The sequence below is a fragment of the Poromitra crassiceps genome (genome assembly GCF_964638095.1).
Source record: "Poromitra crassiceps genome assembly, chromosome: 1".
Lineage (NCBI taxonomy): Eukaryota > Metazoa > Chordata > Actinopteri > Beryciformes > Melamphaidae > Poromitra > Poromitra crassiceps.
This window is the reverse complement of record NC_139623.1, coordinates 70889534-70916108: the sequence shown is the minus strand read 5'-3', so window position 1 is coordinate 70916108 and position 26575 is coordinate 70889534. Positions and strand designations below refer to the sequence as shown.

The following is a 26575-nucleotide window of genomic DNA, read 5'->3' as shown; positions in this document are numbered from 1 at the left end:
GATACAATGTTTTCAGGAAGGACAGGATTAAGGGTAAAGGTGGGGGTGTATTACTCTACATTAAGAGCACCCTTGCCTGCAAAGAGATTATTTGGGCAACAGATGTAAACTTTGATTGTGTTGGTGTAGACATCACCCTATCGAATGAAATGTCTTTCTCTCTGATTTGCCTCTATAGACAGCCAACCGCTAAAGTGGATTTTTTTTTTTTTTTTATACTTTTTATTTAACCTCTTAAGGATCGGCGGCCCACAGGTGGGCTAACCTGACGCTGCCAGATGGACGGTATAGCTCCACTCCATTGTTTCACTACAACAGTCGAGAGAATCTCTTCAGATCTCGCGAGGTTATCCATCTTGCAAGCAAGGTTACAGGTGGGCCGCCACACATTAAAACGTGTTCACTGCCCTCTGCTGGCGCCCATTGTCTTAGTATATACTGAACCACTATACCGTTTGAAAGCTATGCTTGTCGTCGTTTGATTGACACCATGCTTGGCCTATTATATGCTTCCAATCTCGGGATATAAGCTCAAACAGCCAACTAGCTTCAGTTGTGAAAACGTGACGTCAGCTGGTTCCGCCTCTCAACGACTGGTCCAATCACAACTGACGCTGAAAATGATTGACAGTTCGAGTAGCCACTAAAATTCTGATAAAGCCGTGTCCTTGGTGAAAGAGTCCCTTCAACATGATGCTCTGTGTATCTCGCTGCGTAAGACCTGCGTAAAGTCACGCTGATATTTCCACACGTGTGCGCTAATTAGATGGTCGGTGCGTAACCGTGCGTAAACCAGCTTGTAGCTTGCTTCTCGACTGTTCTCTCTCGTTTTATGGTTTGGTGTGAGTTTGGTGGAGTTGGGATAATGTCAAAAACAACTTTTACAACTGGAGACCCACTGGAACTTGTTCTCAAAGCCGAAGAGACTGCGAGGAGGAAAACGAAAGCGACCAATTTGTACATTGGGCGAGGGCGAAGGAGAGGACATTACACTGGACACGTGAGTATTTTATTATATTACGGTGTTTCTATATAAATATACTAACGGGACATAGATGACGTGAATCTTGACTTGCAATTTGTGCGTTTATTACAATCAACAGGTCACTATTTGGGCTCTGACCTACAGCCTACTAAAACTATGTGTTTATTTAGCTTCCACAAGCAGTACTAAATGAGCATTAGGGGTGTGTGTGTGTGTGTGTGTGTGTGTCAACAGGTTACTATTTGGGCTCTGACCTACAGCCTACTAAAACTGTTTAGTTTAGCTTTCACAATTAGCAGTACTAAATGAGCATTAGCGGAAAGGGGTGTGTGTGTTATTGTGTGATCAGCTGATACAGTATGTTAGGGTGTGCTGTAAAAAAAAAAAAACGTTTTCTCTAGTTTTGAAAATGACTAAGTGATGTTTATTTTCATATAACAGGCAATCATCTGTTGAAGATGAAGATGAGGAGTGGGAGCCTGTCAAGCAGCCAAGATTGGAGGAGCCGGACAGTGAGGACGAGCTGGACAGTGAGGACGAGCTCCCTGTCCATTCCCAGAGAGGTTTTGCTGGCAGCAGACGACCGGTCTGACCGGTGGAATGATGTCAATGATCCAGACATAACACCCCCACAGCCAACTTTCAGACCGGCCAATCCACCAGGACCCCGGCTCATAAATACAGCTACGTACGCACAGCCCCTCCAGCTCTTACAGCTTTTTTTCACAAACTCTATTTTACAGACAATAGTTCAAAACATATGATGTCATAACATGATTTATGACATCACTGATGTCACAATCCCTATTATGACATCACTGATGATGTCACCATGCCTGACAATATTGATGATTTCACAATGTCTCTTATGACATCTTAGTATCTGTTTCAAATCTTCAGTGTTGATACTTTTGACAACCCTAGTCTGAATAAAAACGGCTTTTCTACCATAGCACTTGTACTGACTCCGTTGTATGCACAAACTTTAGTTTCACAAAGGGGAAAATGCAGCATAATATGTTTATGATTCAGTTACTCTATGTGTAACCTTTCATTAGAGCCCAAGATTATGACTGTACGTTGAAGCGTTCAAAAGTTATAGCATTTTATCATAGGAATGTGACTGTGGGTACCAAGTGTCTCCAAATGTCCTTTTTTGAAATCCGCCTAAAAATATCATTAGAAAAACATGTGTAAAACACTCATTTTCTGTGTTATTGTTTAGATTTTTGGACCTAAACTAGGAAAGACTTCAGGCTATGGCCCCATTGTGTTTTCCAGCTAATAACTGCCAGCTACAGTCATCTGCAGGCATCTGTTTGCAAAATAATTCAGACGAACACTAAAAAAACGTTTATTTCAGTGTGGTCAAACCTGTGTAACTCTATGACAGTAGCAGTTGGAGTAATTCTGACTGTTGTGGAAGAAATTCTGAGGTGTTTCCTTTCAAAAGAGGCCAAAACTATGCATCAGCTACAAATGGTTCAAGAATAGCTTTCAATTTACTTTGGGTATGCATTGCATAGGCGTTTTTTGCAAATTTGGCCCGATCCTTAAGATGTTTTAATGCATTTCAGCCAGGCCTGAACTTTGGTCAGGTCAGGCTGGCCCCACATCAGGCTACACAAACATACAACAGACTGCCTACCTTGACAACAACAACAACCACAAAAAGAAAAAGACAGAAAAAAGGGGAAAAAGAAAGAAAATAATAATAATAAAATAAATAAAAATAAAGCCATAACAATACAGTATACGTCAGTAAGTTGTAACTGATTGCAAATCATTTATCAGTCCCACCAGGTAGGCACGAGATGGGAAAACCTGGAGGGACTGGTTCACTATACACCGTCGAAACACCTGTCATCCAACATTTAACACCAGCCCAGACTTTAGTACAAGACTCAGGATATACTCATTAAGTACTATTTACATACCTATACATACATATATACGTACATACACACACACATATACACATATATATATATACACCTACATACATATACATACACACTTACATACTTTTTTTTTTTTTCCCCCCAAATTAATGATTGCTGTGTTCCATCCATTTACTCCATCTACTATCGGCTGTGTACCTTTGATTTCTAATTGCGTAAGTTATCCTTTCCATAGTGTAGACTTGATTAATCAAATCCCTCCATGCCTGTATTTGTGGTTTGTGTGTCTGACGCCAGTTACGTGTAATTGTTTTCAGTGCGGTGATTCTGAGGATTCTTGCCAGGTATTTGTCTTTTTCTTCTGGCATTTGTAAAGGACTAATGCCAAGGAGATAATATCTAGCATCCAATGGGAACATTATGTAACCCTGGGTTAAAATAACGGGTTTAGTTATAGTTTTATATTTTGTTTATGGCAAAAGCTGTTTAATAAGCTATTTTATTTATTAATGTTTGATTGTGCAAGCTTAACATTCACCTGTGTTTCTTTTCACCTGTGTTTCTGACCACTGTCACTTTAAAAGTCTGTGGGGATTGCAATGCATTGTGGGAGGGGATACGGACTTCTTGTTTCTCATGGCATCCCATAATAATCCGACATCCCATAATACTCAGGCCATGATTGGTGGGATTTTGCCGCAGTGGGAGGTACTCAGGCGCTGCAGCAAGAATGGAGGATGGGGATTGGTGGAGAGGCTGGAGCGAGGGGCGGAGCAGAGGACCGGTGCAGGAGCAGAGAGGCAGAAGGCGTTTGGACGTGGAGGAGAGAGGATCTGTGTTGTATGAAGGATTGGGTTTTCCACGAGTGAGCTAGCTGAACAAGTCATAGTTAGCCGGCGTTTGTGTCGTGTTCTGCGGGAGTCAAGCAAGGACGGACCGGGAAGCCGCGAGGAAAACGGCCGGGCTACTTGGACTGTGTTTGAGCCAAGTTGGAGAGGACGACTGCCCAGTTTCCCGTGTTTTACGGCTAGTTTAACACGGTAGGACAGTCAAGCTGCTGCATCAGCGAGGTGTAGTGGAGGCACGTCGTGTTAACTGGCATTGCCAGACATTGTGAGTGCCGCGGTTACCGACGTTAATTAATTACTGACTTCGGTCTGTGCCCGGCAAGGAGCGCAGAGTCAAGCCGTCGTCGGGGGAAGTCAACGAGCCTGCCTGCTCAACTGCCTGCTCAACTGCCTGCCGCTGACGTCCTTGAGGAGAGCGACAACGGACCTGCTTCGCCTCGCTCCTATCCATTCTCACCCGCCAATCACCAGGTGTTGTCTGCTGGCGGACGCACGGACACTCTTCAATCGCCACGGTAACAGGTACAGTTTATTCACTGCTCCACGGAGTGAAGAGGCATTCAAGCCACTACGTACCCGAGCGTCGTACAGTACTGCAACGTAGGGGGGTTAGTAGGTGTACACCAAGGCCTTATATTGAGTGTTTAAAGGTGGATTTGCACATTTTGAGTTTGGACTAACTGCATAGCCTACCGTTTATTGTTTTATTTCCATGATGTGATTTATTGCTGGATGGTATGTCTGAAAGAAGAGGCAACACTGTATTTGATTTCATTTATTTCATTGACATTTGTTATGTAACTGCTAATCATTTTCCAGTAAAGTAGAGTTTATTTTTATATACTTACCTGGTTTGTGACATCATTTCTGGGGTTAAGGGTTACTTACCTGGGATTGATTGCTGCAAAGGAAGGAAAAGGGGATATTGTTAGCATTTATTAGCCATTAGCCATTAGCCATAGGGGTTTCATGAATAGTCATAGATAATTGGATAATAGTAATACATAGTTAATTAATATTTTAAAGGATAATATTTTAAAGGGTACTTACTGAGATCCAGATGGTCCATGTTCGGGGATAAATTAAGGGGTAACGCAAAGAGGATAAATAAAAAACAACCTAAAGGGATTAGTGTATGGTATTATACATCAAAGGACTCAGGAGCACTACCCTGTGTAATCACTAGGGGTAAGGAAGTGCTACATAAAATGGAGGCACCGCTGGGTTCCTCTTGCGTTTAGAGTAAAAATAATCCCGTATTAGTGGCTAGAAAAGGAATAAATAGTTTTCAATGGTTTAGGTGCTAACTTTAGTACAGTATATACAAAGTAATATAGTGATAGTGTGGTGCTTTATTATTGAAGTATTGACGTAGCAAACATGGCTGAACAGCTGGAGTTAGTAGCAGAGTTACAGGGATGGGCCAGAGGTGAGACTATAACGGAGACTCACGCTCTTTTGGTTTTAATACCAGATGACCTATCATTTAGCGATGTAGAAGAAGTCCTACAGACAGTTAAATGTTTGGGTCGTTTAAAAGTCAGAGGTCGGACTTTCAACAAAGCACGAGGTAAGTACATGCTACTGTGTGAATGTGAGTCAGATCTGACTAAGGAAGCTGTGCCTTCTGAGGTGGTGCCAGAGGACGGGTCTGATCCTTGGACCCTCATAGTGGTCAAGGACTCCCCGCCTGCCCCTGTGGATGACTTTGAGGAGAAGCTGAGAAGCTTCCTTAAAGCTGAAGGTAAGTCAATAGATGATCTCCCTGATTATTACCCTGCTACGGATGCTACGGTTACCTCCACAGATCCCGTATTGCGCGCGCTGGGGGAAATTTTAAACAAGGCTAAACCTGGTGGCGAGCAAGCGAATTACAGGCGTCTACGCCAGTTCTCGGGTAACCTGCCAGTACCAGCAGGTGAAGAGCCATTCGAGTCATGGTTGGAGCAGGCCAAATTCTTGGTTGAAGAGAGTGATTGCTCCCGTAAAGAAAAAAGACGACGTCTAACGGAAAGCCTCAGAGGTCCAGCACTAGACATAGTGAGGGCCGCACGAGCCAGTGACCCAGAGGTAAGTCCGGAACAATGCCTGGAAGCCCTGGAACAGGTGTTTGGAACGGTTGAGTTGGGAGAGGATCTCCATTTTGCTTTTCGCTTGCTACAGCAACAGCCTAGGGAGAGACTCTCAGAGTTCTTGAGGCGCCTGGAAAGGGCCTTAAATAAAGTGGTTCAGCGAGGTGGTGTACTGCCAGGGGACGCAGATAGGGTGCGGTTAGAGCAACTGCTACGAGGGGCTGTAGCTGCCGACCTTATGCTAGTGAACCTCAGGCTGAGGGAAAGGAGGGCACTGCCGCCTACCTTTCTCCAGTTGTTAAAGGAGGTACGTGCTGAAGAGGAGTATGAGGCTTCCAGAACCAAGCTTAGACCGTCCGTGCACGCTGTACAGGCTCAGTCTGATTATGCAGATAAGAAGGCTGAGATCCAGAGTCTGAGGGCCGAGTTAAAGGAGGTTAAGGAGATGTGTGCTGCTATGGCAACAGCTGCTTCCCCTCAACCAGCGAATAGGGAGCCACAGGTGCCAGTTAGCCCTGCCCCTAGTTCAGAGACCCGGAGCGATCCGGAAATGACTGCTTTAAAGAAGCAAGTGAAACGCCTGCAACAAAAGGTGGAGAACAAACAGTACCAGGCCGCAGAAGTGCCCGTGGCAGCGTTGCCGGTAGAGACGACTAGGACCGCCTCCCGCCCACCACCACGGAGGCCACCTGCTGATTCAGAAGAGCAATATTGTTACCGCTGTGGTGAAAACGGCCACTATGCCGGTAAGTGTAGGAACCCGGAAAATCAGAGTAAAGTCATTCAGAAGTTACTGCAATCGTTGAAAAAAGCGAGAGGTCCCTACCCGGCGAGACCTAATTCTGCCGAAAACCCTGACAAGGTCACTTGTCATGCCAAGAAGAGCGCAGTAGACACCTGGAAAGCCAGCAACATTCCCAAGGGCTTAATCGGGCCTCCCTCGGTTGAGACAGTGATAATAAATGGGCACCAGTGTGAGGCTTTGTTGGACAGTGGCTCGCAGGTCACTATAATATTTGAGCAGTGGTATGACACACACATGTCAAACGTTCCTATCTACCCTGTAGGAGGCCTAGACATATGGGGCCTCAGTGAGTCGAGCTACCCTTATCGAGGTTACGTAGTGGTAGAAATGGAATTCCCACAGAAAGTAACGGACACGCCCACAACCATATCGGTGATGGCTTTGGTCTGCCCCACGCCGCGAGGCCCAGATCAAATACCCATCATAATCGGGACGAACGCCAAGGCGAGTCTGCCTAAGCGTTTGGCCAGGCTGTATGGGGAAACGGTGGGAGTCAATGTGGCTAGCACACGGGGAGTAAATGGTGACTGCCTAGCTGACACACCAGTGGGCGCCGACACATTGCTGCAGAACAGTGAGGATGAAGAGGTTGGGTATGTAACATGGTTCGGGCCAGGTGCATTAGTGTTGCCGCCTGGGGCCAGTTGCCCGGCTCTCTGTCATGTGGAGTTCGAACAGCCAGTGGATAAAGAGATCTTAATGGTGGATGTTGCTCCTAATGACCCTCTCCCAGGCGGGGTGTTGTTGACTCCTATGGTAGTGCCACGCTACGCAGTCGACACCAAAAAGTTCACGGTGTTGCTACAGAATGAGTCCCGAAGAGAAGTAGCTATAGCTGAGGGCACGATCATCGGTTACCTATACCCCACCGATGTAGTAAAGTCTGTGCAAAAGCCAGAGCCCGTCCACGCAGAGGGGTTTGATGCCGCTAGCATTGACTTTGGGGACTCTCAAATATCGGAAGAATGGAAAAAAAGAATAAGGCAGAAGCTAAATCAAAGGGCTGATGTTTTCTCACTAAGCGAGTGGGATGTGGGATTGGCAAAGGGTGTAGAGCACACCATTCGCCTAGCTGATGACCGGCCTTTCAGAGAGAGGTCGCGACGCCTTGCCCCAGCTGACATTGACGATGTGCGGAGGCACATACAGGAGTTGTTGGCCGCGGGCATAATAAAGGAGTCTAGGAGCCCATACGCATCACCCATAGTGATAGCTAGGAAAAAGAGTGGCAAAGTTAGAATGTGTATCGACTACCGCACGTTGAACAGTCGGACCATACCTGATCAGTACACCACACCCAGAATCGATGATGCCCTAGATTGCCTGTCAGGGAGTCAGTGGTTCTCAGTGTTAGACTTGAGAAGCGGCTACTATCAAATAGCCATGAAGGAGGAAGATAAGGAGAAAACTGCCTTCATCTGCCCGTTGGGGTTTTACCAGTTCGAACGAATGCCACAAGGCATCACTGGGGCCCCCGCGACGTTCCAACGGTTGATGGAGAAGGCAGTAGGAGACATGAACCTCTTGCAGGTTCTAGTCTACCTGGATGACTTGATCATCTTCGGGAAGACTTTGGAGGAACATGAGGAGAGACTCTTGAAGGTGTTGGACCGACTCCAGGAGGTGGGGTTGAAGATCTCGCTAGACAAGTGTCAGTTCTGCCAGCCCAAGGTAAAGTATGTAGGGCACATCGTGTCCGCCGAGGGTGTGGCGACCGATCCAGCCAAGATCGAGGCTGTAACCACTTGGCCGCAACCCACCGACTTGAAGACCTTGCGATCTTTCCTGGGGTTTTGCGGTTATTACCGTCGGTTCATCAGCAATTACTCCTCCATTGTCCGTCCCCTGACCGAACTGACCAAGGGTTATCCCCCCACGCAGAAGGGGAGGAAACCCAAGACGTCGAAACGTGGGAAGAAACCCAAACCCGGACTTGACCCACCTTACTTTGACGAGTCGGAACCTTTTGGTGACCGATGGACCCTCGATTGCACCCAAGCGTTTCATAACATCATCAATCGCCTCACCAATGCTCCGGTTTTGGCATTCGCGGACCCCAACAAGCCGTACAGTCTTCATGTGGACGCGAGTCTATCTGGCTTGGGGGCTGTACTTTATCAGGAGTATCCAGAGGGCTTGAGGCCGGTGGCATTCGCCAGCCGAAAGTTGAGTGCAGCAGAGAGAAACTATCCCATCCACCAGCTTGAGTTCCTGTCCCTGAAATGGGCGGTTGTGGATAAATTCCACGATTACTTGTATGGGGCCAAATTCACCGTGCGTACGGATAACAATCCGCTGACATACGTACTGACCACGGCGAAGCTCAACGCCACAGGACATCGTTGGCTGGCCAACCTGTCCAGCTACGACTTCGATATCTTGTACAGGCCAGGCAGAAACAACATTGATGCCGACCTGCTGTCGCGACAAGTGTCTAAAGAGGAAGACAAAGGGGGTTGGGGAACCATCCCAAAGTCGGGGGTTCTTTCCATTTTCAAGCGCATATGTGACCGAGGTTCTCCGGTACTGCCACCCAGGTACATTGAACAGCTAGGCGCTCCTCCTGAGTGTGTCCCGGACATTTATGCTTTTCCCACGCGAGTGGATGTGAGCACTCCAGGACAATTGTCTCGGCCAGAGCTAGTCACTGCGCAGAGCAATGACAAGGTAATCGGACCGGTCTTACAAGCTTTAAAAAGTGGAAAGTGGCCGGTCGAAGGCGAGATGAGTGCAGACTTGAAGCTGATGAAGAAGGAAGTGGGTAAGCTGGTGCTAAAGGATGGTTTGCTCCATAGGCAGAGTAAGAAACCTACCGGAGAGGTGGTTTCGCAGTTAGTCTTGCCAGCCGAGTTCAGAGCCATTGTCTTGAAGTCCCTGCACCATGACCTAGGACATTTAGGGATAGACAGAACCACAGATCTGGTGAGATCTAGGTTTTACTGGCCTCGCATGGCCTGGGACACAGAGCAGTACATTAAAAACTGTGGTGAGTGTGTCACCCGTAAGAGTCCGTGTCAGCGAGCCGCTCCATTACATCAGATCGTTAGTAGTGGGCCGATGGACTTAGTCTGTATAGATTTCTTGTCGATGGAGCCAGACTCCAAAGGAATTTGTAACGTATTAGTCGTAACCGACCATTTCACGCGGTACGCCCAAGCTTTTCCGACCAAGAATCAAAAGGCCCTGACGGTGGCCAAGGTTCTCGTCGACAAATACTTCATTCATTATGGGCTGCCTGCGAGGATCCATTCGGATCAGGGACGCGACTTCGAGAGCAAGCTCATCAAAGAGATGCTGACGATGTTGGGCATACGCAAATTGCGTACGACACCTTACCACCCTCAAGGAGATCCACAGCCAGAGAGATTCAACCGGACTCTTCTTTCCATGTTGGGCACCCTGAGCCGGGAGAAACGGCGGAAATGGAGCCAGCATGTGACGTACCTGGTTCATGCGTACAACAGCACCAAGTGTGATGCGACGGGTTATTCCCCGTATTACTTAATGTTTGGGAGAGAAGCGAGGTTGCCGGTAGATGTCTGTTTTGGTACGTTTCCTGATGAGGAGGATGGTGGACATCATAGTAGGTATGTTGCTAAGCTGAAGGATGACTTGCGGAAGGCGTTTAAACTAGCCTGTAGACGAAGCCGATAAAACCCATCAGAGGAACAAGAAGGCCTATGATAAGAGAGTAGGTTTCCAGACCTTGGAACCTGGGGATAGGGTCCTTCTTAAAAACCTAGGGTTGAGAGGAAAGCATAAGTTGCAGAGCCGGTGGAGCTCCCTTCCTTATGTAGTGGCAGGGAAGTTACCTAACTTACCGGTTTACCGCATAAAGCCAGAGGATGGACATGGGTCCATGAAAACGATCCACCGCGACCATCTCTTACCTATCGGACAGTTAGTAAGGCTGCCGAGGACAGAGAGTGAACCTGACCCAGTGAGGCCAGTAACCCGCTCTATGCGAAAGAGGGAACCACCAAAGACGTATCCGCCGCCGGTCCGCGAGCAGGAGGTGGGGGAGCTTGTGTCTGATTCCTCTTCAGAATCAGAGTGGGGAGAGCCCCAGGTCTCGTACGGAGAGTACCTGGTCGGGGGGTTGAAACAGGGCACTAGGGTTAGGAGGAAACCTGAAATTAACATTCCAGCTCCAGAGGAACCACCGTCTGATGACACGGGTGATCCTGATGAGGATGAGGTAAGTGAATTGGCTGAGGGTTCAGACCACGATCCTGAGGGTGATCCTGAGGCCGACTCGGTAAGTGAGGAGGAGGAACAGATTAGCGAGGAGGAGGGAGTAGAATCTGAGCCAGAGCCCAACCCTGCTGAGCCAGTAGCCAAACGTAAGATCAAGCCTGTGGTCAAACTTACTTATGATGAGCTAGGGCAGTCACAGGACCAGCCCATTACCATCATACATCGGGGGGTGGGTGTTACGATTCAGGCAAAGGACAGTGGACCTGAGGTTGCTCATGCCCTTCTCAAATGTCTGCTAGAGACAGCTCGAATTACTTGGGGAACCTTCCTTGTACCCGAAGTAGTTAAGTGAATGGGGGCATTCACATTTAAGAGGGGGGAGGGTGTAACCCTGGGTTAAAATAACGGGTTTAGTTATAGTTTTATATTTTGTTTATGGCAAAAGCTGTTTAATAAGCTATTTTATTTATTAATGTTTGATTGTGCAAGCTTAACATTCACCTGTGTTTCTTTTCACCTGTGTTTCTGACCACTGTCACTTTAAAAGTCTGTGGGGATTGCAATGCATTGTGGGAGGGGATACGGACTTCTTGTTTCTCATGGCATCCCATAATAATCCGACATCCCATAATACTCAGGCCATGATTGGTGGGATTTTGCCGCAGTGGGAGGTACTCAGGCGCTGCAGCAAGAATGGAGGATGGGGATTGGTGGAGAGGCTGGAGCGAGGGGCGGAGCAGAGGACCGGTGCAGGAGCAGAGAGGCAGAAGGCGTTTGGACGTGGAGGAGAGAGGATCTGTGTTGTATGAAGGATCGGGTTTTCCACGAGTGAGCTAGCTGAACAAGTCATAGTTAGCCGGCATTTGTGTCGTGTGCTGCGGGAGTCAAGCAAGGACGGACCGGGAAGCCGCGAGGAAAACGGCCGGGCTACTTGGACTGTGTTTGAGCCAAGTTGGAGAGGACGACTGCCCAGTTTCCCGTGTTTTACGGCTAGTTTAACACGGTAGGACAGTCAAGCTGCTGCATCAGCGAGGTGTAGTGGAGGCACGTCGTGTTAACTGGCATTGCCAGACATTGTGAGTGCCGCGGTTACCGACGTTAATTAATTACTGACTTCGGTCTGTGCCCGGCAAGGAGCGCAGAGTCAAGCCGTCGTCGGGGGAAGTCAACGAGCCTGCCTGCTCAACTGCCTGCTCAACTGCCTGCCGCTGACGTCCTTGAGGAGAGCGACAACGGACCTGCTTCGCCTCGCTCCTATCCATTCTCACCCGCCAATCACCAGGTTTTGTCTGCTGGCGGACGCACGGACACTCTTCAATCGCCACGGTAACAGGTACTGTTTATTCACTGCTCCACGGAGTGAAGAGGCATTCAAGCCACTACGTACCCGAGCGTACAGTACTGCAACGTAGGGGGGTTAGTAGGTGTACACCAAGGCCTTATATTGAGTGTTTAAAGGTGGATTTGCACATTTTGAGTTTGGACTAACTGCATAGCCTACCGTTTATTGTTTTATTTCCATGATGTGATTTATTGCTGGATGGTATGTCTGAAAGAAGAGGCAACACTGTATTTGATTTCATTTATTTCATTGACATTTGTTATGTAACTGCTAATCATTTTCCAGTAAAGTAGAGTTTATTTTTATATACTTACCTGGTTTGTGACATCATTTCTGGGGTTAAGGGTTACTTACCTGGGATTGATTGCTGCAAAGGAAGGAAAAGGGGATATTGTTAGCATTTATTAGCCATTAGCCATTAGCCATAGGGGTTTCATGAATAGTCATAGATAATTGGATAATAGTAATACATAGTTAATTAATATTTTAAAGGATAATATTTTAAAGGGTACTTACTGAGATCCAGATGGTCCATGTTCGGGGATAAATTAAGGGGTAACGCAAAGAGGATAAATAAAAAACAACCTAAAGGGATTAGTGTATGGTATTATACATCAAAGGACTCAGGAGCACTACCCTGTGTAATCACTAGGGGTAAGGAAGTGCTACAATTACTTTCATAATCGACTCGATCTCCCGGTGTATTGTTTCCCAGAATGATTTTAATACTGGGCAGGACCACAGTATGTGAGAGAGGTTCGCAGTATAGTCCCCACAATTTCTCCAGCACTTTGGAGTAATCTTGTGATCATATTTCGCTTGCTGGGCTGGTGTTATAAAGTAATGGAGTTGTACCTTCCAAGAGAACTCCCTCCAGAAGAGTGAATTTGTTGTTTTATGAGTATTAATATTCATTTCCCTCCATTCATCTTCTGATATCGATTTCTAATTCCTCTTTCCACTTTTCCTTTGCCCTTACTTCCTCCAGTCTATCAACGTTTGTAAGAAATTTGTAAACCACAGAGATTTGATTATTTATTCTAAATTTACTATGATTTTTCAAAATAAATTTAATTATGGGATGTACTTCATCAGCAGTTTTATTCCGCATCTGACTATCTCCTATGTAGCTCCTAACTTGGAGGAAGCGGTAAAAATGTGAATGCGGTAGTTCATATTTAAGGGAAAGATCATCGAAAGACACAACTCCATCACTGTTAACACATTCAGTGCCACAGCGCTTCAGTAAAATTGTCTGGAGCCTGTGCCAGATTCACTTCCATTCAGTTGAATACAGCTATAGAATTTTTTCTATTATGGCTATATTAACGGGGCTGGACTTTAATGAAAGATTGAACACTCCTGCTTCTTCCAAAGAAGAAATTTTGTTTCTAGACAGTTCCATTATGAAATTACAGCCTCTCAAAAAAGTGCACTTTCAAGGGTTTTCTGTCGTTTTTTTTTTCTTTCCAAGATATAGCCTCTTTTATGAATACCTTTTGCACTCTAATTTCGAGCACATTCACTGACTCTGGCTGGTGTTTTCTGATGTGGTGGCGTGTGGTGTGGTTTCTGTGCAGCCACACACCCCTCTCCCCCCCCCCCCCCCCCCCCCCTCTCCACCTCTGAGCTGCGGGCTCCTCCCACACGCACAGAGTTTGCTTTCTCGACTCGTTTTTGCCCCGGACAGATCCCAGCTTTGCTGCGCGCATCATTTCCTTGATGGGCATCAAGGAAATGATGCGCGCTGGCAAACGCGACTGAACGAAAAGGCTTGGCCCGTTCGGCTTCGGATCGTGTGGAGATAGATAGAAGCATAAGAGCTCAGTTGTGAGCGCGGATGCAGCCGAGCCCACTCTCGCTGTAGACGGAGCAATATATACGGCTCTAGCAGAAAGCATGCATCGGTTTCCACGGCTTTCTCCGCTGTCTCCTGTACAAAGTAAAGGATCTGAGGTGGGTGGAGCAGCTCCTGTGACGATGTTTAAGGTGGCGCCGTGTGATCCCTTGAAGGGATTCATGCTCACTGGCTGGGTACGACCTTAAACAGCAGAATTATGGAATAATATGAATTATGATTTTAGGACGTCCACAGACGTCCTTGGCACTGAACGTTACTTTTTTTTAGGACGTGCACAGACGTCCTTGGCACTGAATGTGTTAAAGAACTGTCCAAAGAAAATTAGGCCTTTCTGCTTCCAAAGGTGAAATGTTTTGTCCATCTTATTGGGTGTAAATTCTGGGTCTCTTTCTATCTCCCTCAGAGCTAACAGATCTCCATCAAGTTTTAATATTGTACATCTTTTTTTCCAATTTTTTAACGTATTATTAACACAGATATTTTCGGTCCTATTTATTACCTTTCTTTTTACCCCCAGGGCTATATTTATGGGGTGATTTTCTATTAGATTTACTTCCATTGATCTCAATTTGGCAGTAGAGTTTTCTTGCATCCAGGTTCGAATCGCCTGGATTTGTGCTGCAAGATAGTACTTCTTAACATCTGGGAACGCAAGTCCGCCTCTTTCCTTGGACAGTTTCAATGTTTTGAGTTTAATCCTAACTTTGTTACCATTCCACAGAAATCTTGTAAATATTGTATCCCATTGCTTAAACATTACACTTTCAATTACAAGGGGAAGCATCTGAAAAAGAAATAAAAAACGTGGCACATTCATTCTAATCACATCAATTTTACTGGCCAGTGTCAATGGTAACATCTTCCATCTATTTATATCATCTTTGAGCTGTGACTCTAGGTTCCCAAAATTATATTTAAATAAAAATTCTAACTTCTTAGGGATGACAATACCAAGGTATTTAATTCTCTCCTGGTCCCACTTCCATTTGAACATCCTTTTTACTTTTGACGAAACCGGGTCCCCCAGAGTCATAGCCTCGGATTTTTGTACATTCAATTTATAACCTGACATATTGCTATAAGTGCTAATAGTACTCATTAACGGCGGAAGTGATCTCTCTGGGTTATTAATGTATAAAATAATGTCGTCTGCGTATAGCGCCAGTTTATGTTCCTGGTCGGCTATTTTTACCCCCTCTATCCCACGCTGTTGTCGGATACTTTCTGCAAGAGGTTCGATACTGAGAGCAAAAATCAAAGGTGACAAAGGATCCCCTTGCCTCGTCCCTCTGTGCAAGTCAAAAGCCCTTGAGATTGTTCCATTGACTCTGACCGATGCTTTGGGTTTATGATACATAGCTTTAATCCATTTAATGAATGTGTTGTTAAAACCAAAGCCTTTACAAGATTCAAAAATGTATGGCCAGAGGACCCGGTCGAAGGCCTTTTCTGCATCAAGAGTGAGAAGCACTGTTTGTCTTCGTGAGTTATTGACATGTTCTATTATATTCAAGGTGCGTCTTACATTGTCTGCTATTTGTCTATCTGTAATAAAACCAGTTTGATCTGTGTTAATGATACTTGGGACTATTTTCTTAAGTCTATCCGCTAGTATCCCACTCAGTATTTTGTGGTCTAAGTTTAACAATGAAATAGGCCTGTATGAAGAACACTCTGTTGGATTTTTTCCTTCTTTATGTATGACTGAGATGATTGATGTGTCCCATGTTTCTGCCCAGGTTCCTTGCTGCAATGCCCAGTTAAAAGTCTTTGTCAAGGTTGGAATGAGCTGGTCTCTGAACTCCTTGTAGAATTCTCCTGTATAACCGTCACTACCAGGACATTTCCCAGCCTTAAGTTTCTTTACTGCTCTCTGTACATCTTCCTCTGATAGGGGTCTAGTGAGCTCTACATTTTGTTCATCTGTGACTTGAGGTAAATTGAGGGTTAATATATGTTCTTCTACATCGTTATTGGAAGTACTACTCTGATCTGGGCTGTACAGACTTTCATAATAACTAGCGAATTTCTCTGCTATGTCACTCTTGGTTATGGCTGTCTTCTTTGTCTGGTTATTCTTAATTGTTGAAATATATGATTTTGTTTGTTGTTTTTTAAGTTTATATGCTAAGAGTTTCAAAGCCTTTGGACCATTATCGTAGTATTTCTGTTTCGTAAATGTCAAATTCCTTTCAACCCTTTCTGTAAGTAAGTTATCTAGAGCCATCCGTGTTTGTTTTAGGTCATTCAGAGTAGCCAAGTTCTTTGTTGATTTGTGATCTTTTTCCATTGATTTTATTCTATTTTCCAATTCTAGGACTTTTTTCCCTTGTTCTTTCTTTTTAAAGGATGCATAAGACATAATTTCCCCTCTAATGACTGCCTTTGCTCCTTCCCATAGTATAATAGGATCAATCTCGTCAGTTTCATTTAACTCTAAATAGTTCTTAATTACTTGTTGTATTTTGATTTTAAAAACGTTGTCATACAGCAAGGCATTATTCATTCTCCAGACTGATCTTCCCTTCTCCAGACCAGCTTCAATAACTAGTGAGATAGGAGCATGATCTGAGAGTGTAATATGATCAATTGTGCAGCTTTTTACCATGAACACATCTTTTTTTAACATAAAAAAGTAATCAAGTCTTGAATAACAGTCGTGGGGATTGGAATAAAATGTATAATCCCTCTCACCCGGATGTAGCGTTCTCCATATGTCATTTAGACCTATTTCTGTTGATGCTCTTTTCAATGCTTTAGCTGCCTATGTTGTCTGGTGCTTTGTGTGTCCAGCTTTGGACACATAATAAGATTTAGATCGCCTCCTAGAATTACTGTACCTTTACTATCAGAAGCAATTAATTTAATCAATTTATTTAGCATAGTTGGACCTTCATCTGGTGGCCTATACACATTTATTAGAGTAAAATATCGATCATACATTTTACCAATCACCACGACATATCTTCCTTCATTGTCAGCAATTATATTTTCAACCTGAAATGGTATTTGAGACTTAACAAGGATTGCCACACCCCTTCTAGATGAACTATAGGAAGAGTAATAGACTTGAGCATCACCCAACTTTTTGAGTTTCTCATGCTCAAGGCCTGAGAGTCTAGTCTCCTGAAGAAACAATATATCTCCTTTTTTCTTTTTAAGTTCTTGCATGATCTTTTTCCTTTTAATTGGGTTGTTGAGCCCGTTTACATTATAAGATATGACCTTAATACTAGCCATTTAGATTAGGGGTGTGTTTCCTTGTATATAGGCCTACATTCCTCCACCTTGAGTTGCAATGTAGTCCAACACTCTGCTTTAAAGCCACAGTATATTTTATATTGCAATCAGCTTTGCATTGACTCATCATAAGTTGAAACAAAAATAAACATAAAAAGTAAAAAATAACAAAAAAAATTAACAGACCTCCAATTGTGGTCTCCTCTCCTGGGAGGCCGTTGCAGGCGTTCCATGTGTCCACATCATGGAGCCTTGGGCAAACTCTTGTGTTTGCCCCGTACTTGTTTTCCACAGCAGGTATGCACATTGAAGAAATAAACAAAAAGAGCACACGCACCTTTCCCCTCCACCCAGACACAAATTTAAGGAGATTGAATATAGAATTTTGTTTTAAACAAATTGAACAAGACTTGACATACCCAGTAAAGTCTGACCCTGAGAGAAAAAAGAGAAAAGAACCACACAAAAAAGCCCCAAAGGGACCGAACAGCATCTCTAGGTCACATTATCAGAGAGGAAACAAAATATGTCCGCTTGTTTACGATTCACCCCCCCAAATAATAAATGTACATCTTGTGTCAAGTAGGAAGTTTATACAATTTTATATAGTGAGGTTTAATCTCGAACCATCCATTACCCTCTACTGGACAGGAAAAAAACACACAAAAAACACAAAACCAAACACCAGCCGCTGCCACTTGGTATTTCATTACACTTGCTTCTTCATAACCAACCACTCTCGTCTCCAAGTCCCGCTCCACTCATTGATAGTTCAGGTTAGTAAATCCCACACATTTTACATTCAGTCCGTGGATAGGGCAATGTGAATCGCCCCCATAGTTAATCACCATTTCGGGTATCCAGGGACTTCAATTCAACGTCATAGCCTATAGCTAGTCGCCTCCGTCAATCCATGGTTCATTATTGTCAATGTCAATATATTGCTCATGTGGACTATTGTTCCAGATAATGAAATTAGCCATTTGATGTAGCCAGGTTTATAGAGTTGGTTTAATTACCTGGTTGTAGTGTGTCATAGCCTCTCTGTGGTCCGTGAAGAAGGCAGTATTATTTGCAAACGTAACGATCAGCTTGCACGGGAATAACAGCCCATACCTCACGTTAGCCTCGCGCAGACGTCCCCGCACCTCGTTGAATAACGCTCTTTGTTTGACCAGATCGGCTGTGAGGTCGGGGTAGATGTGGATCCTCTTGCCATGGAACTTCAGGTTGCCAGCAGATTCCGCTGCCAGGCGTAGAATGAGCCTCCTCGTCTCCAGGCTGAACAACCGCGCGATCATGCCCCGCGTCTTGTCTCCCTCCAGACGGGGACCCGTGCGGTGTGCGATGTTGATGAGGGGTTGAGGTCCCAGCTTGTCGGCACCAAACACATCACATAGCAGGGAGTTCATAAAAGTCGTAGGATTGCCTTTCTCACAGTCTTCAGGCAGTACAGCACTCGGATGTTAAACTTGCGGCTGTGTGCTTCAATCTGTTCAATTTTCTGTTTCAATGACACATTATCCGATTGTGATTGAGCAAGCTTTTGTTCAATATCATTTAGGCGGCGTTCCATCTCGTTGGGGCTGCTTCTAGGTCCTTTACCTTAGTCTTATTGGAGGCCATTTCATTGCGAAGTGAATCCAGGCTTTCTTGAATTGGCTTAAGTTTCAAATCAAGTGCAGAGCCAAGTTCTTCACGCATGACTTATCTCACAATGGATGCAAGTTCTCCGCGATCCATAGCAGTAATTTTTTGTTTTAGATCACTTCTTAAATTTCTTAGCTCTCTTGTGCCGGCCATGCAGCTTGATTATCAAACAGGCAGCAGGTGCGGTCCGTGCGAGAATTGCGACCGTAAACGAGACAAGTTTGATTTCGTATTATGCCTATCTGCAATATCACTATCACGTGAACCAAAGTTTCCTCCTTATGTTCAGTTTGTGCAATTTGTTTGCGAAAAATAAACCCTCCTTACATTCTAAAACTTAATTAATTAGGAGGAGCAGTCGTGCGTGCGTTCAGCCCATGCTGCCCGGAACAGGAAGTCTGATGTAGGATCGCTAAAGTGGCTTTCTATGACCAGTTAAAGCTCCTGTTGAGATCCTGTGATCCTAACAAAGAGACCATTTTTTTAGGGGATTTTAACGTAAATTGGGATGATAAACAAAATCGTAAGAACCTTAAACAAACCATGGATGCCCATAATCTAACACAATTAATTGAACAACCGACCAGAGTAACTAACACCTCCCAAACCAGGATAGACCTTTTATTCACAAACAAAGCTGATAGAATTGCCAAAACCTACAATTTGCTAAATGGTCTTTCTGACCATAATTTCATTCTTTTTGCTAGGAAACTAAACAAAAAACGGTCCCTAAATGCACCAAATAAAAACTGCTCTTTCTTTAACTTCATCCCAAAGAACATGCAACAAAGCTTTGGAGATGCTGTTAAAAATATAAACTGGGATGAAACCCTCTCCTCTGATAATTTAGAGTTAAACTGTAATCGGTTCACAGACAAAATCAATGAAACAATATCTTCTTTCTCCAGGAAGGGGCGCCAAAAGGCCAGGCAGGAGCATTATCTTCCCTGGTGGAACAAAAGTTACAGTTCATTACTGCGACTTAGGGACTCACTCCTTAAACAAAGCCTGAAATCTGGGCTGTCGACGGATAGGCAGAAATTCACCCATGTACACAATAAGGTGACTTGGACCTTAAGAAAGGCCAAAGCCAATTTTTTTATCAGTTTAATCGAAGGTGCTAAAGGAAATGGGAAAAAAGTATGGGAGATCGTAAATAAATTACTAGGTAAACAGAGCAAACAGGTCAACGATATCCTGGAATTAAACGTCAATAACGTCCTGATTAAAGACCCCACTGAGCTGGCCTGTACTTTTAACAAGTATTTTTTGAACAGTGTACTTGAAATAACAAAACTTTTTGCCCCCTCTGGTGTTTCACCCAGTCCAACTGTGGATGCTGGACCCCTCTTTGAGCTGGAGGAAATAACAGAGGAAGAGATAAGAAAAATCCTTGTGGCACTGAAACGCTCTAAGGCCAGGGACACCCATGGCCTGGACACAGACTTCTTAAAAATGCACTCGGTCGCTCTAATAAAACCTATCACCATATTGGTGAACCAATCAATTAGACAAAAGGAGGTACCATCATCCTGGAAGGTGGCCATTGTGACCCCAATTTTTAAATCAGGTAGTAGGGTACAAGTGGCCAACTACAGGCCAATCAGCATCCTACCCACCATATCCAAGGTTGCTGAAAAGTGGGTGTCGAAACTCATGATTAAACATCTTGACAAAGGTCACACCCCACTCCACCCACTACAATTTGGCTTCCGTGTGCATCACTCCACCGAGTCAGCTAACTGTCTTTTCATTGAGAAGGTTAAGCATATGCTTGACAAAACCCCATATGTTGGTGCTGTGTTCCTGGATCTCAGGAAGGCATTTGACACTGTCAACCACCAAGTACTCCTGGCTAAATTATCTAATTTCAATTTCTCTGCTGATACTATAAAATGGTTTAAGTCCTACTTAACAAACAGAAAACAGTGTGTCATGGTTGATGGTGTCAGGTCCCCTTTTCTTGACAACCCAGTTGGTGTGCCACAAGGATCGATCCTTGGGCCATTATTATTTTCCCTGTACATCAGTGACCTGCCGGACATATGCCCTGACCTCAGCGTGCAGATGTACGCTGACGACGCGGTCATTTTTGTACAGGGAAAAACAACCGACCTGATCTCCTGCAATCTCACAAATGTATTAGAAAAGGTCCATCACTGGCTGCAAAACACGTGCCTGTTGCTAAATACAAAAAAAACTGTATGCATGATGTTCAGCAAACGACCAGTTGGCATCACAAGGTCCAATGTGTTTCTGGGGGGGGAGGAATTGGAATTGGTCTCCCATTTCAAGTACCTCGGAGTCATTTTGGAGTCGAACCTTTCCTTCAAGAAACACATCAAAAAAATGAAAAGCACAATTAATTTTAATTTAGCTAATTTTAGACAAATCCGGCCTTTCTTAACACGTTCACTGCCGTCGACGAGTTAACTCGTCAAACAGAAACCAACCGTTGACTGCCGTCGACGAGTTAGCTCGTCAAAAAAAAAAAACGGTGGGACGTGGATCAAACCCTTTTACATCTCCTATAAAAATATGGGAGCTATTGAATGTGTATAACCTATTTTACCGACCCATTAAGTGGCGACAGTGCTCTCCAGATTAGAGAAAGTCGAGTAAAAACAGCAGGAAAAAGTGTGAGGAAACCATTCTCATGAGAATGGTTTGGCGAAAACGCTTTCGCGCTGGGAGCTGGCGCACAATGGTGGGGGATTCCAAAAATAGACTCTGGGTGCAACACACTTTGAAACACGCAGCAGAAAGCCCAGAATCGCACACAGCTTCATCCCAGCTCACAACCGAAACCCCAGAAACGAGCGAGCCCGATCCAGACTCGCCCGACGAGCGGCCGCCAGGCAGCACAGACAGGCAGCAGAGACTCGCCTGTGACACACGCTGCAGAGCCACCAGAGACACACCCACGGAGGGAGGAGTTTGCGGGGTGCTGTGGGGGTGCTGTTATATTGGAGGAAATTACTGTTCAGAACTATTGTTTAGATGTCTGATGTCTCACTGATGCCAAAAATAAATGGTTAAAGTGACTGTTCTGCCTGTTCTATCGAATTTCACAAAAATGCATTTATCTCAGCTTTCCTTCTCAGATGCTGAAACCATGCTGTATTCAACTGCTAATGCCTACATAACAGAACATGATAAAAACTAACTCTTTTAGACAGAGAAAGCACACATTCTATTAGTTCTTTTGAGATATTTTGTGTTCACAAAGTCCTAGCAGAAAATAATCCTCGGCTCTTGAAAGATGAGCCAGAATCCTCAAAAAAAAAACATTGGCAGAAGCTACCTACTGTATTGGATAAACTGTTGGCAGTGAATGTGTTAACAGTTGATGCAGCTAAAACATATCTCCACTGCATGATTTTCTCTCACATTGAATACTGCTTCACAAACTGGTCGTTTGCAGGTGCCACTGTCATAAAACCTATTGAACAGCTTTATCACAGAGCCATCAAGGCATTTGCTAGAAAACCTTTGTCATACCACCACTGTAACATTCTGGAACAGCATCTCTTCCTGAGCTTTGAGAATCTCAAGGTCTTGAAGAGTGCCTGTTTTTTCTACAAGTGCCTACATGGACTAGCTCCCCCTCCTTTACAGGAATTCATCCATAAAAATAGAATCACTGGACTTGGCACCAGGTCAGAAACCAGAGGTGACTGCAAGGTCAATCGTAGACAGACCACGTTTGGTCAGAATGTCCTGTCTATAAAAGGCAGCCAAATATGGAACAATCTCCCCGTCTCCATAAGGGACAGCCCCACCCTTGCCACTTTCAAAGGCAGTCTAAAAAAATGGCTGAAAACAAACCAGTCATGTAGTCACAGGTAGTATGTTTTTCTTCTCTTTCTTTTTGTGTATTATGTAATTTTATTTTTATAAGAGTAATTGCTGCCATGTATTTTAGAGTGTATTGCTGCTACTTATGCTTCACGTAGTTTTAGAGTGTACTGCTGCTACCTATGTTTTATGTATGTTTTATTATGTTTTACATTTTATGTTTATTGTGTTTTATGTTTTATGGGGACAACGGATGAAAATTAGCCTTGTGCTAAATCCGGCAATTTTTACACTTTTACTATGTTCCAGGTTTTATTATCTGTTCTATGGTTTCTGTGTTCATTAATTTTGCACTGTCCCGTCCAAATAAACAAATAAATAAAATAAACATAACATTTATTAATCATCTACAAATGTATATTCATGTTTTGTAAGTGATTAGTTCATCATTCACTATGACTTACGATGGAACGTTATTATAAAGTGTTACCTACATAATTTATAATACACCACGGAGCCATGTGCTTCAAGTTCAAGTTGATTTATTTATCCGTTTATCATATGAATGTCTCAAAGGACTTCACAGAGAATGAGCCTACTGTAGCTATATAGAAAAAACATCACATGGATGCAACTGGGACGTATCATCAGTGATGTACCCTGGGGTCATAGGATGATTCGGGTCTCGCAACATCATACACCCTCGCCCAGGTGACCCAGCCGGGGTTGATCAAGCCCCGACTTACGTCCCAGTAGCTACCCACGGTCAGCCCTCTTAGGGAAAGACAGGGCCACTCAATCCGCTGCTCCGGAACTACTACTACTACTCTGGCACGTGGAGGGACTGGGCTCTGTGGGTTGACTCCTGTCCAGGCTCCTCCTACGTCTCACCAGGTCCAGGACCTGTGCGTTGCACCAGACTCCGCCGCTCCCAACATTTCATTCCGGTATGATGTTTCTTGGGCCGTGGTGGTACTGCAGGCTCCACCTGCGGCTTGAATGGCACTCCTAAAATGTAACTGATCAACAATCAACCATTCGCAAAATCATGGGGGGCCTATATGTGAGGGGGCTGAACCCCCTTGTTCAGATCATGCCCATTTTCGAACTCTTGCACGGTTTCGACGCCATCACATTCACAAAATCTATCCACAGACATATCCTTTAAACACACACACACTCACAAGGTGAAAACAATAGCAGCCCTGCTGTCGTGGCTGGTAATGACACACAGTAGAAAAAACATCATAGAGTCTCATACTGTAGGAAGTCTCTGTCACCAGCGGCCCCTCTGATGTCCTCCAGCAGCTCTCTGGTTGCAGCTATAGCTGCGTTTGCTGCTTCAGTGTGCAGGTGTCCATGGCTGGTGTCCAGCGTGTCTTTGTTGATCCCACCTTTAGGGCCAACTGTACTCGTTTGATCAACGAAGCCTCCGTGGCTGCATTTTCCTGTTCACCATTAGATATGACAGCAAAATCATCAATATATAGCCTATACCGTACTCTTCTGAGGGTAACACTTTACAATAAGGTACACAAATAATATAGTAGTTACTAGTAAACTAATGAGAAACTAACTTTTAGTTATGAATAGTTAATGATCAGCTAATGGCCTTTAATCATTAGTTAATCATTAATTAAAGGATGGCTTTACCGGTTTTCAACCAGATTTGTATCCTTACAATGTCAGTAGTATGAGTAGATGGGCAGCCTTTACCTTCCCTCAGTAAACCCTCTTAACTGTACTCCCTTTTCATTCCCATTCACAATGCACCGCTCTGACGCGTTTTACGTCACGACCGCGTCAGAGCGGTGCATCATACATGCAGAAGGACTGTAGATTAGAACTACAACTATTTTGTGTGTGTGCCCACCTCCACGCGCAGTGAGGGCAGCTCCGAAATCAAAACACTCCGTCAGCCATCTTTTCTGCCCGCATCGGTCTGCTAGCTAACTTAGCTCACACAGCTAAAGCAAAGCTACTACGACTGAACCATGGCTGAAGGAAATATTCCTGATGAAATTGAAGAGTTTAATATGGATGAAGACGATTTCCAAAGTGTGCTAATAAACTCTGACATTCAGGGCTACTTAACTTAACGCCATATGAGCCAGAATACAGTGCAGAGGAATTGCACCATATGGAAGAAGAAGAGGCAGTGAGCAGGCCGCCGGAGACGAACCAGAGCCCGGCATAGATAACATAGATATAATTATATAATAAATGTAGGTGTAGTGTTAATCTAGCATGTGATGTAAATTAATATACTGTAGGTCTGATCAGTGCTGAGAGCAGATATAGAGGGTGGCAGAACATAGTTTTGGGACTTTAAATCAATGGCATCTAAATCAATGTCTCTGTCGTCATTTCTCGCGGTTCTACATCCTACTTTAACAGCTCAAAGCACAGCTTCATTAGATCTTGTGTATGTGTAAATGCCTTTACTGTACATGAACGGTTCACTATCTCTTGCTATTACTGCATTTAATTGTGTATTGCCTTACATATAAAATGACATTTGACAGGTCATGATCATATATACGGTACCCATATGAGGTTCAGACAATTGAATCATGACAAATGATCACAGTTGTACATCATGATGCCACGTTTACTCAGTTTTTGTTTCATCGCTAGTTATATTCAAAAATAAAACATTTGATGGAGCTAAAGTGTTTGAATGATTGAATGATTGGGGATGTTTACCTTTTGGCTTGGTTGAGGCAAAAGGAACAACACCAAAATATCCTGACGTCAGAACATTCCCCTCTATGATATCTTCTAGGATGTTGTTCCTGCAGTCATCTCCATCACAGTTGCGGCAGGTCGCCCTGCTTTCATCTGCACAAAAGCAGTTCCACAACATATTTGATCAGTGTATTATTGTTTGAAAAGCTTTCTCCACTATTTACATTCCTCATCACTGCTGTTCTCTTTTTGCCAACACAGACAGACAGACAGACAGGCAGGCAGGCAGGCAGGCAGACAGACAGACAGACAGACAGACAGACAGACAGACAGACAGACAGACAGACAGACAAGACCACCCATCGCTTTACCTGCTATGTTCCCGATGATGGTGTCTGATCTGATTAGATTGGGGTTTGGATTTTTGTTGCCCAGTTCCACCCAGTTACTGTGACTATAGAAGTCCTTCAGATTGACAAAGGAAAGCAAGCCACAGATTTTTACAACATGAACAATCCATTAGTCACATTTGTTTGAATCGCTTGAACAGTAACTCACAGCAGCATCGATCATGTACTACGATCATGTCATAATTCTCAGAGTAAAAGTGGAAAATTCTGATTTGATTAATCTCAGATTTATTTTCTTTTTTTCTTTTTCTTTTTTTACATGTGGCCTTAATCATCTTCTGTAAATATGTGTTTAAGAATAATAAGAAATACCTGTAAAGGGTGTAATATTCCTCCCAGCTTCTGCCTTGCAGCCTCATAGTTCTCTTGTCTGTTGCTGGCCTTGACAGCTGATAATCCCTCTGTGATGATTTTCCTCCCCTCGATGAAGCGCTCTTCGTCAAAATGAAAGCTGGCATTGAGTGCATGACAGAGGTCCACACGTACATTTCTCAAGATGATGCTTTTCACAGCTGCGCGGAAGGTCTTGGATGATTTTGGGGAATCACAAGCAATAGCAACAGCTTCAGCAGTCAAAGGTGGTGGCTGCGAACACACACACAACATCAAGTCACATTAATAAATAACAAGCACTGGTAGTTAAAAAAACAAAACAGACATTTTTCAGGTGAAATGAACTTGTGTAACCCGCATTGTGTAGTTCCCCCACAGCTCCGGCATGGGAAACGGAAGCTCTAGCAAGGAGGCTAAAACCTAGCGTCTGTCGCTAGAGCGTCTG

The 26575-nt window shown here is 44.3% G+C and overlaps 1 protein-coding gene across 1 annotated transcript in view; it reads right to left on the bottom strand.

Annotated features, from left to right (window-relative positions):
• Nucleotides 1-26575, bottom strand: part of LOC310786752 (von Willebrand factor A domain-containing protein 7-like) — a 74768-nt gene that overhangs the window by 35979 nt on the left and 12214 nt on the right. The window contains exons 3-6 of the mRNA XM_083648028.1: nt 26110-26382; nt 25759-25852; nt 25406-25540; nt 23961-24147 (exon numbers count right to left, since the gene is read on the bottom strand). Of these exons, the coding sequence (XP_083504154.1) occupies nt 23961-24147; nt 25406-25540; nt 25759-25852; nt 26110-26382 (689 nt within the window). The remainder of the gene's footprint in view (nt 1-23960; nt 24148-25405; nt 25541-25758; nt 25853-26109; nt 26383-26575) is intronic.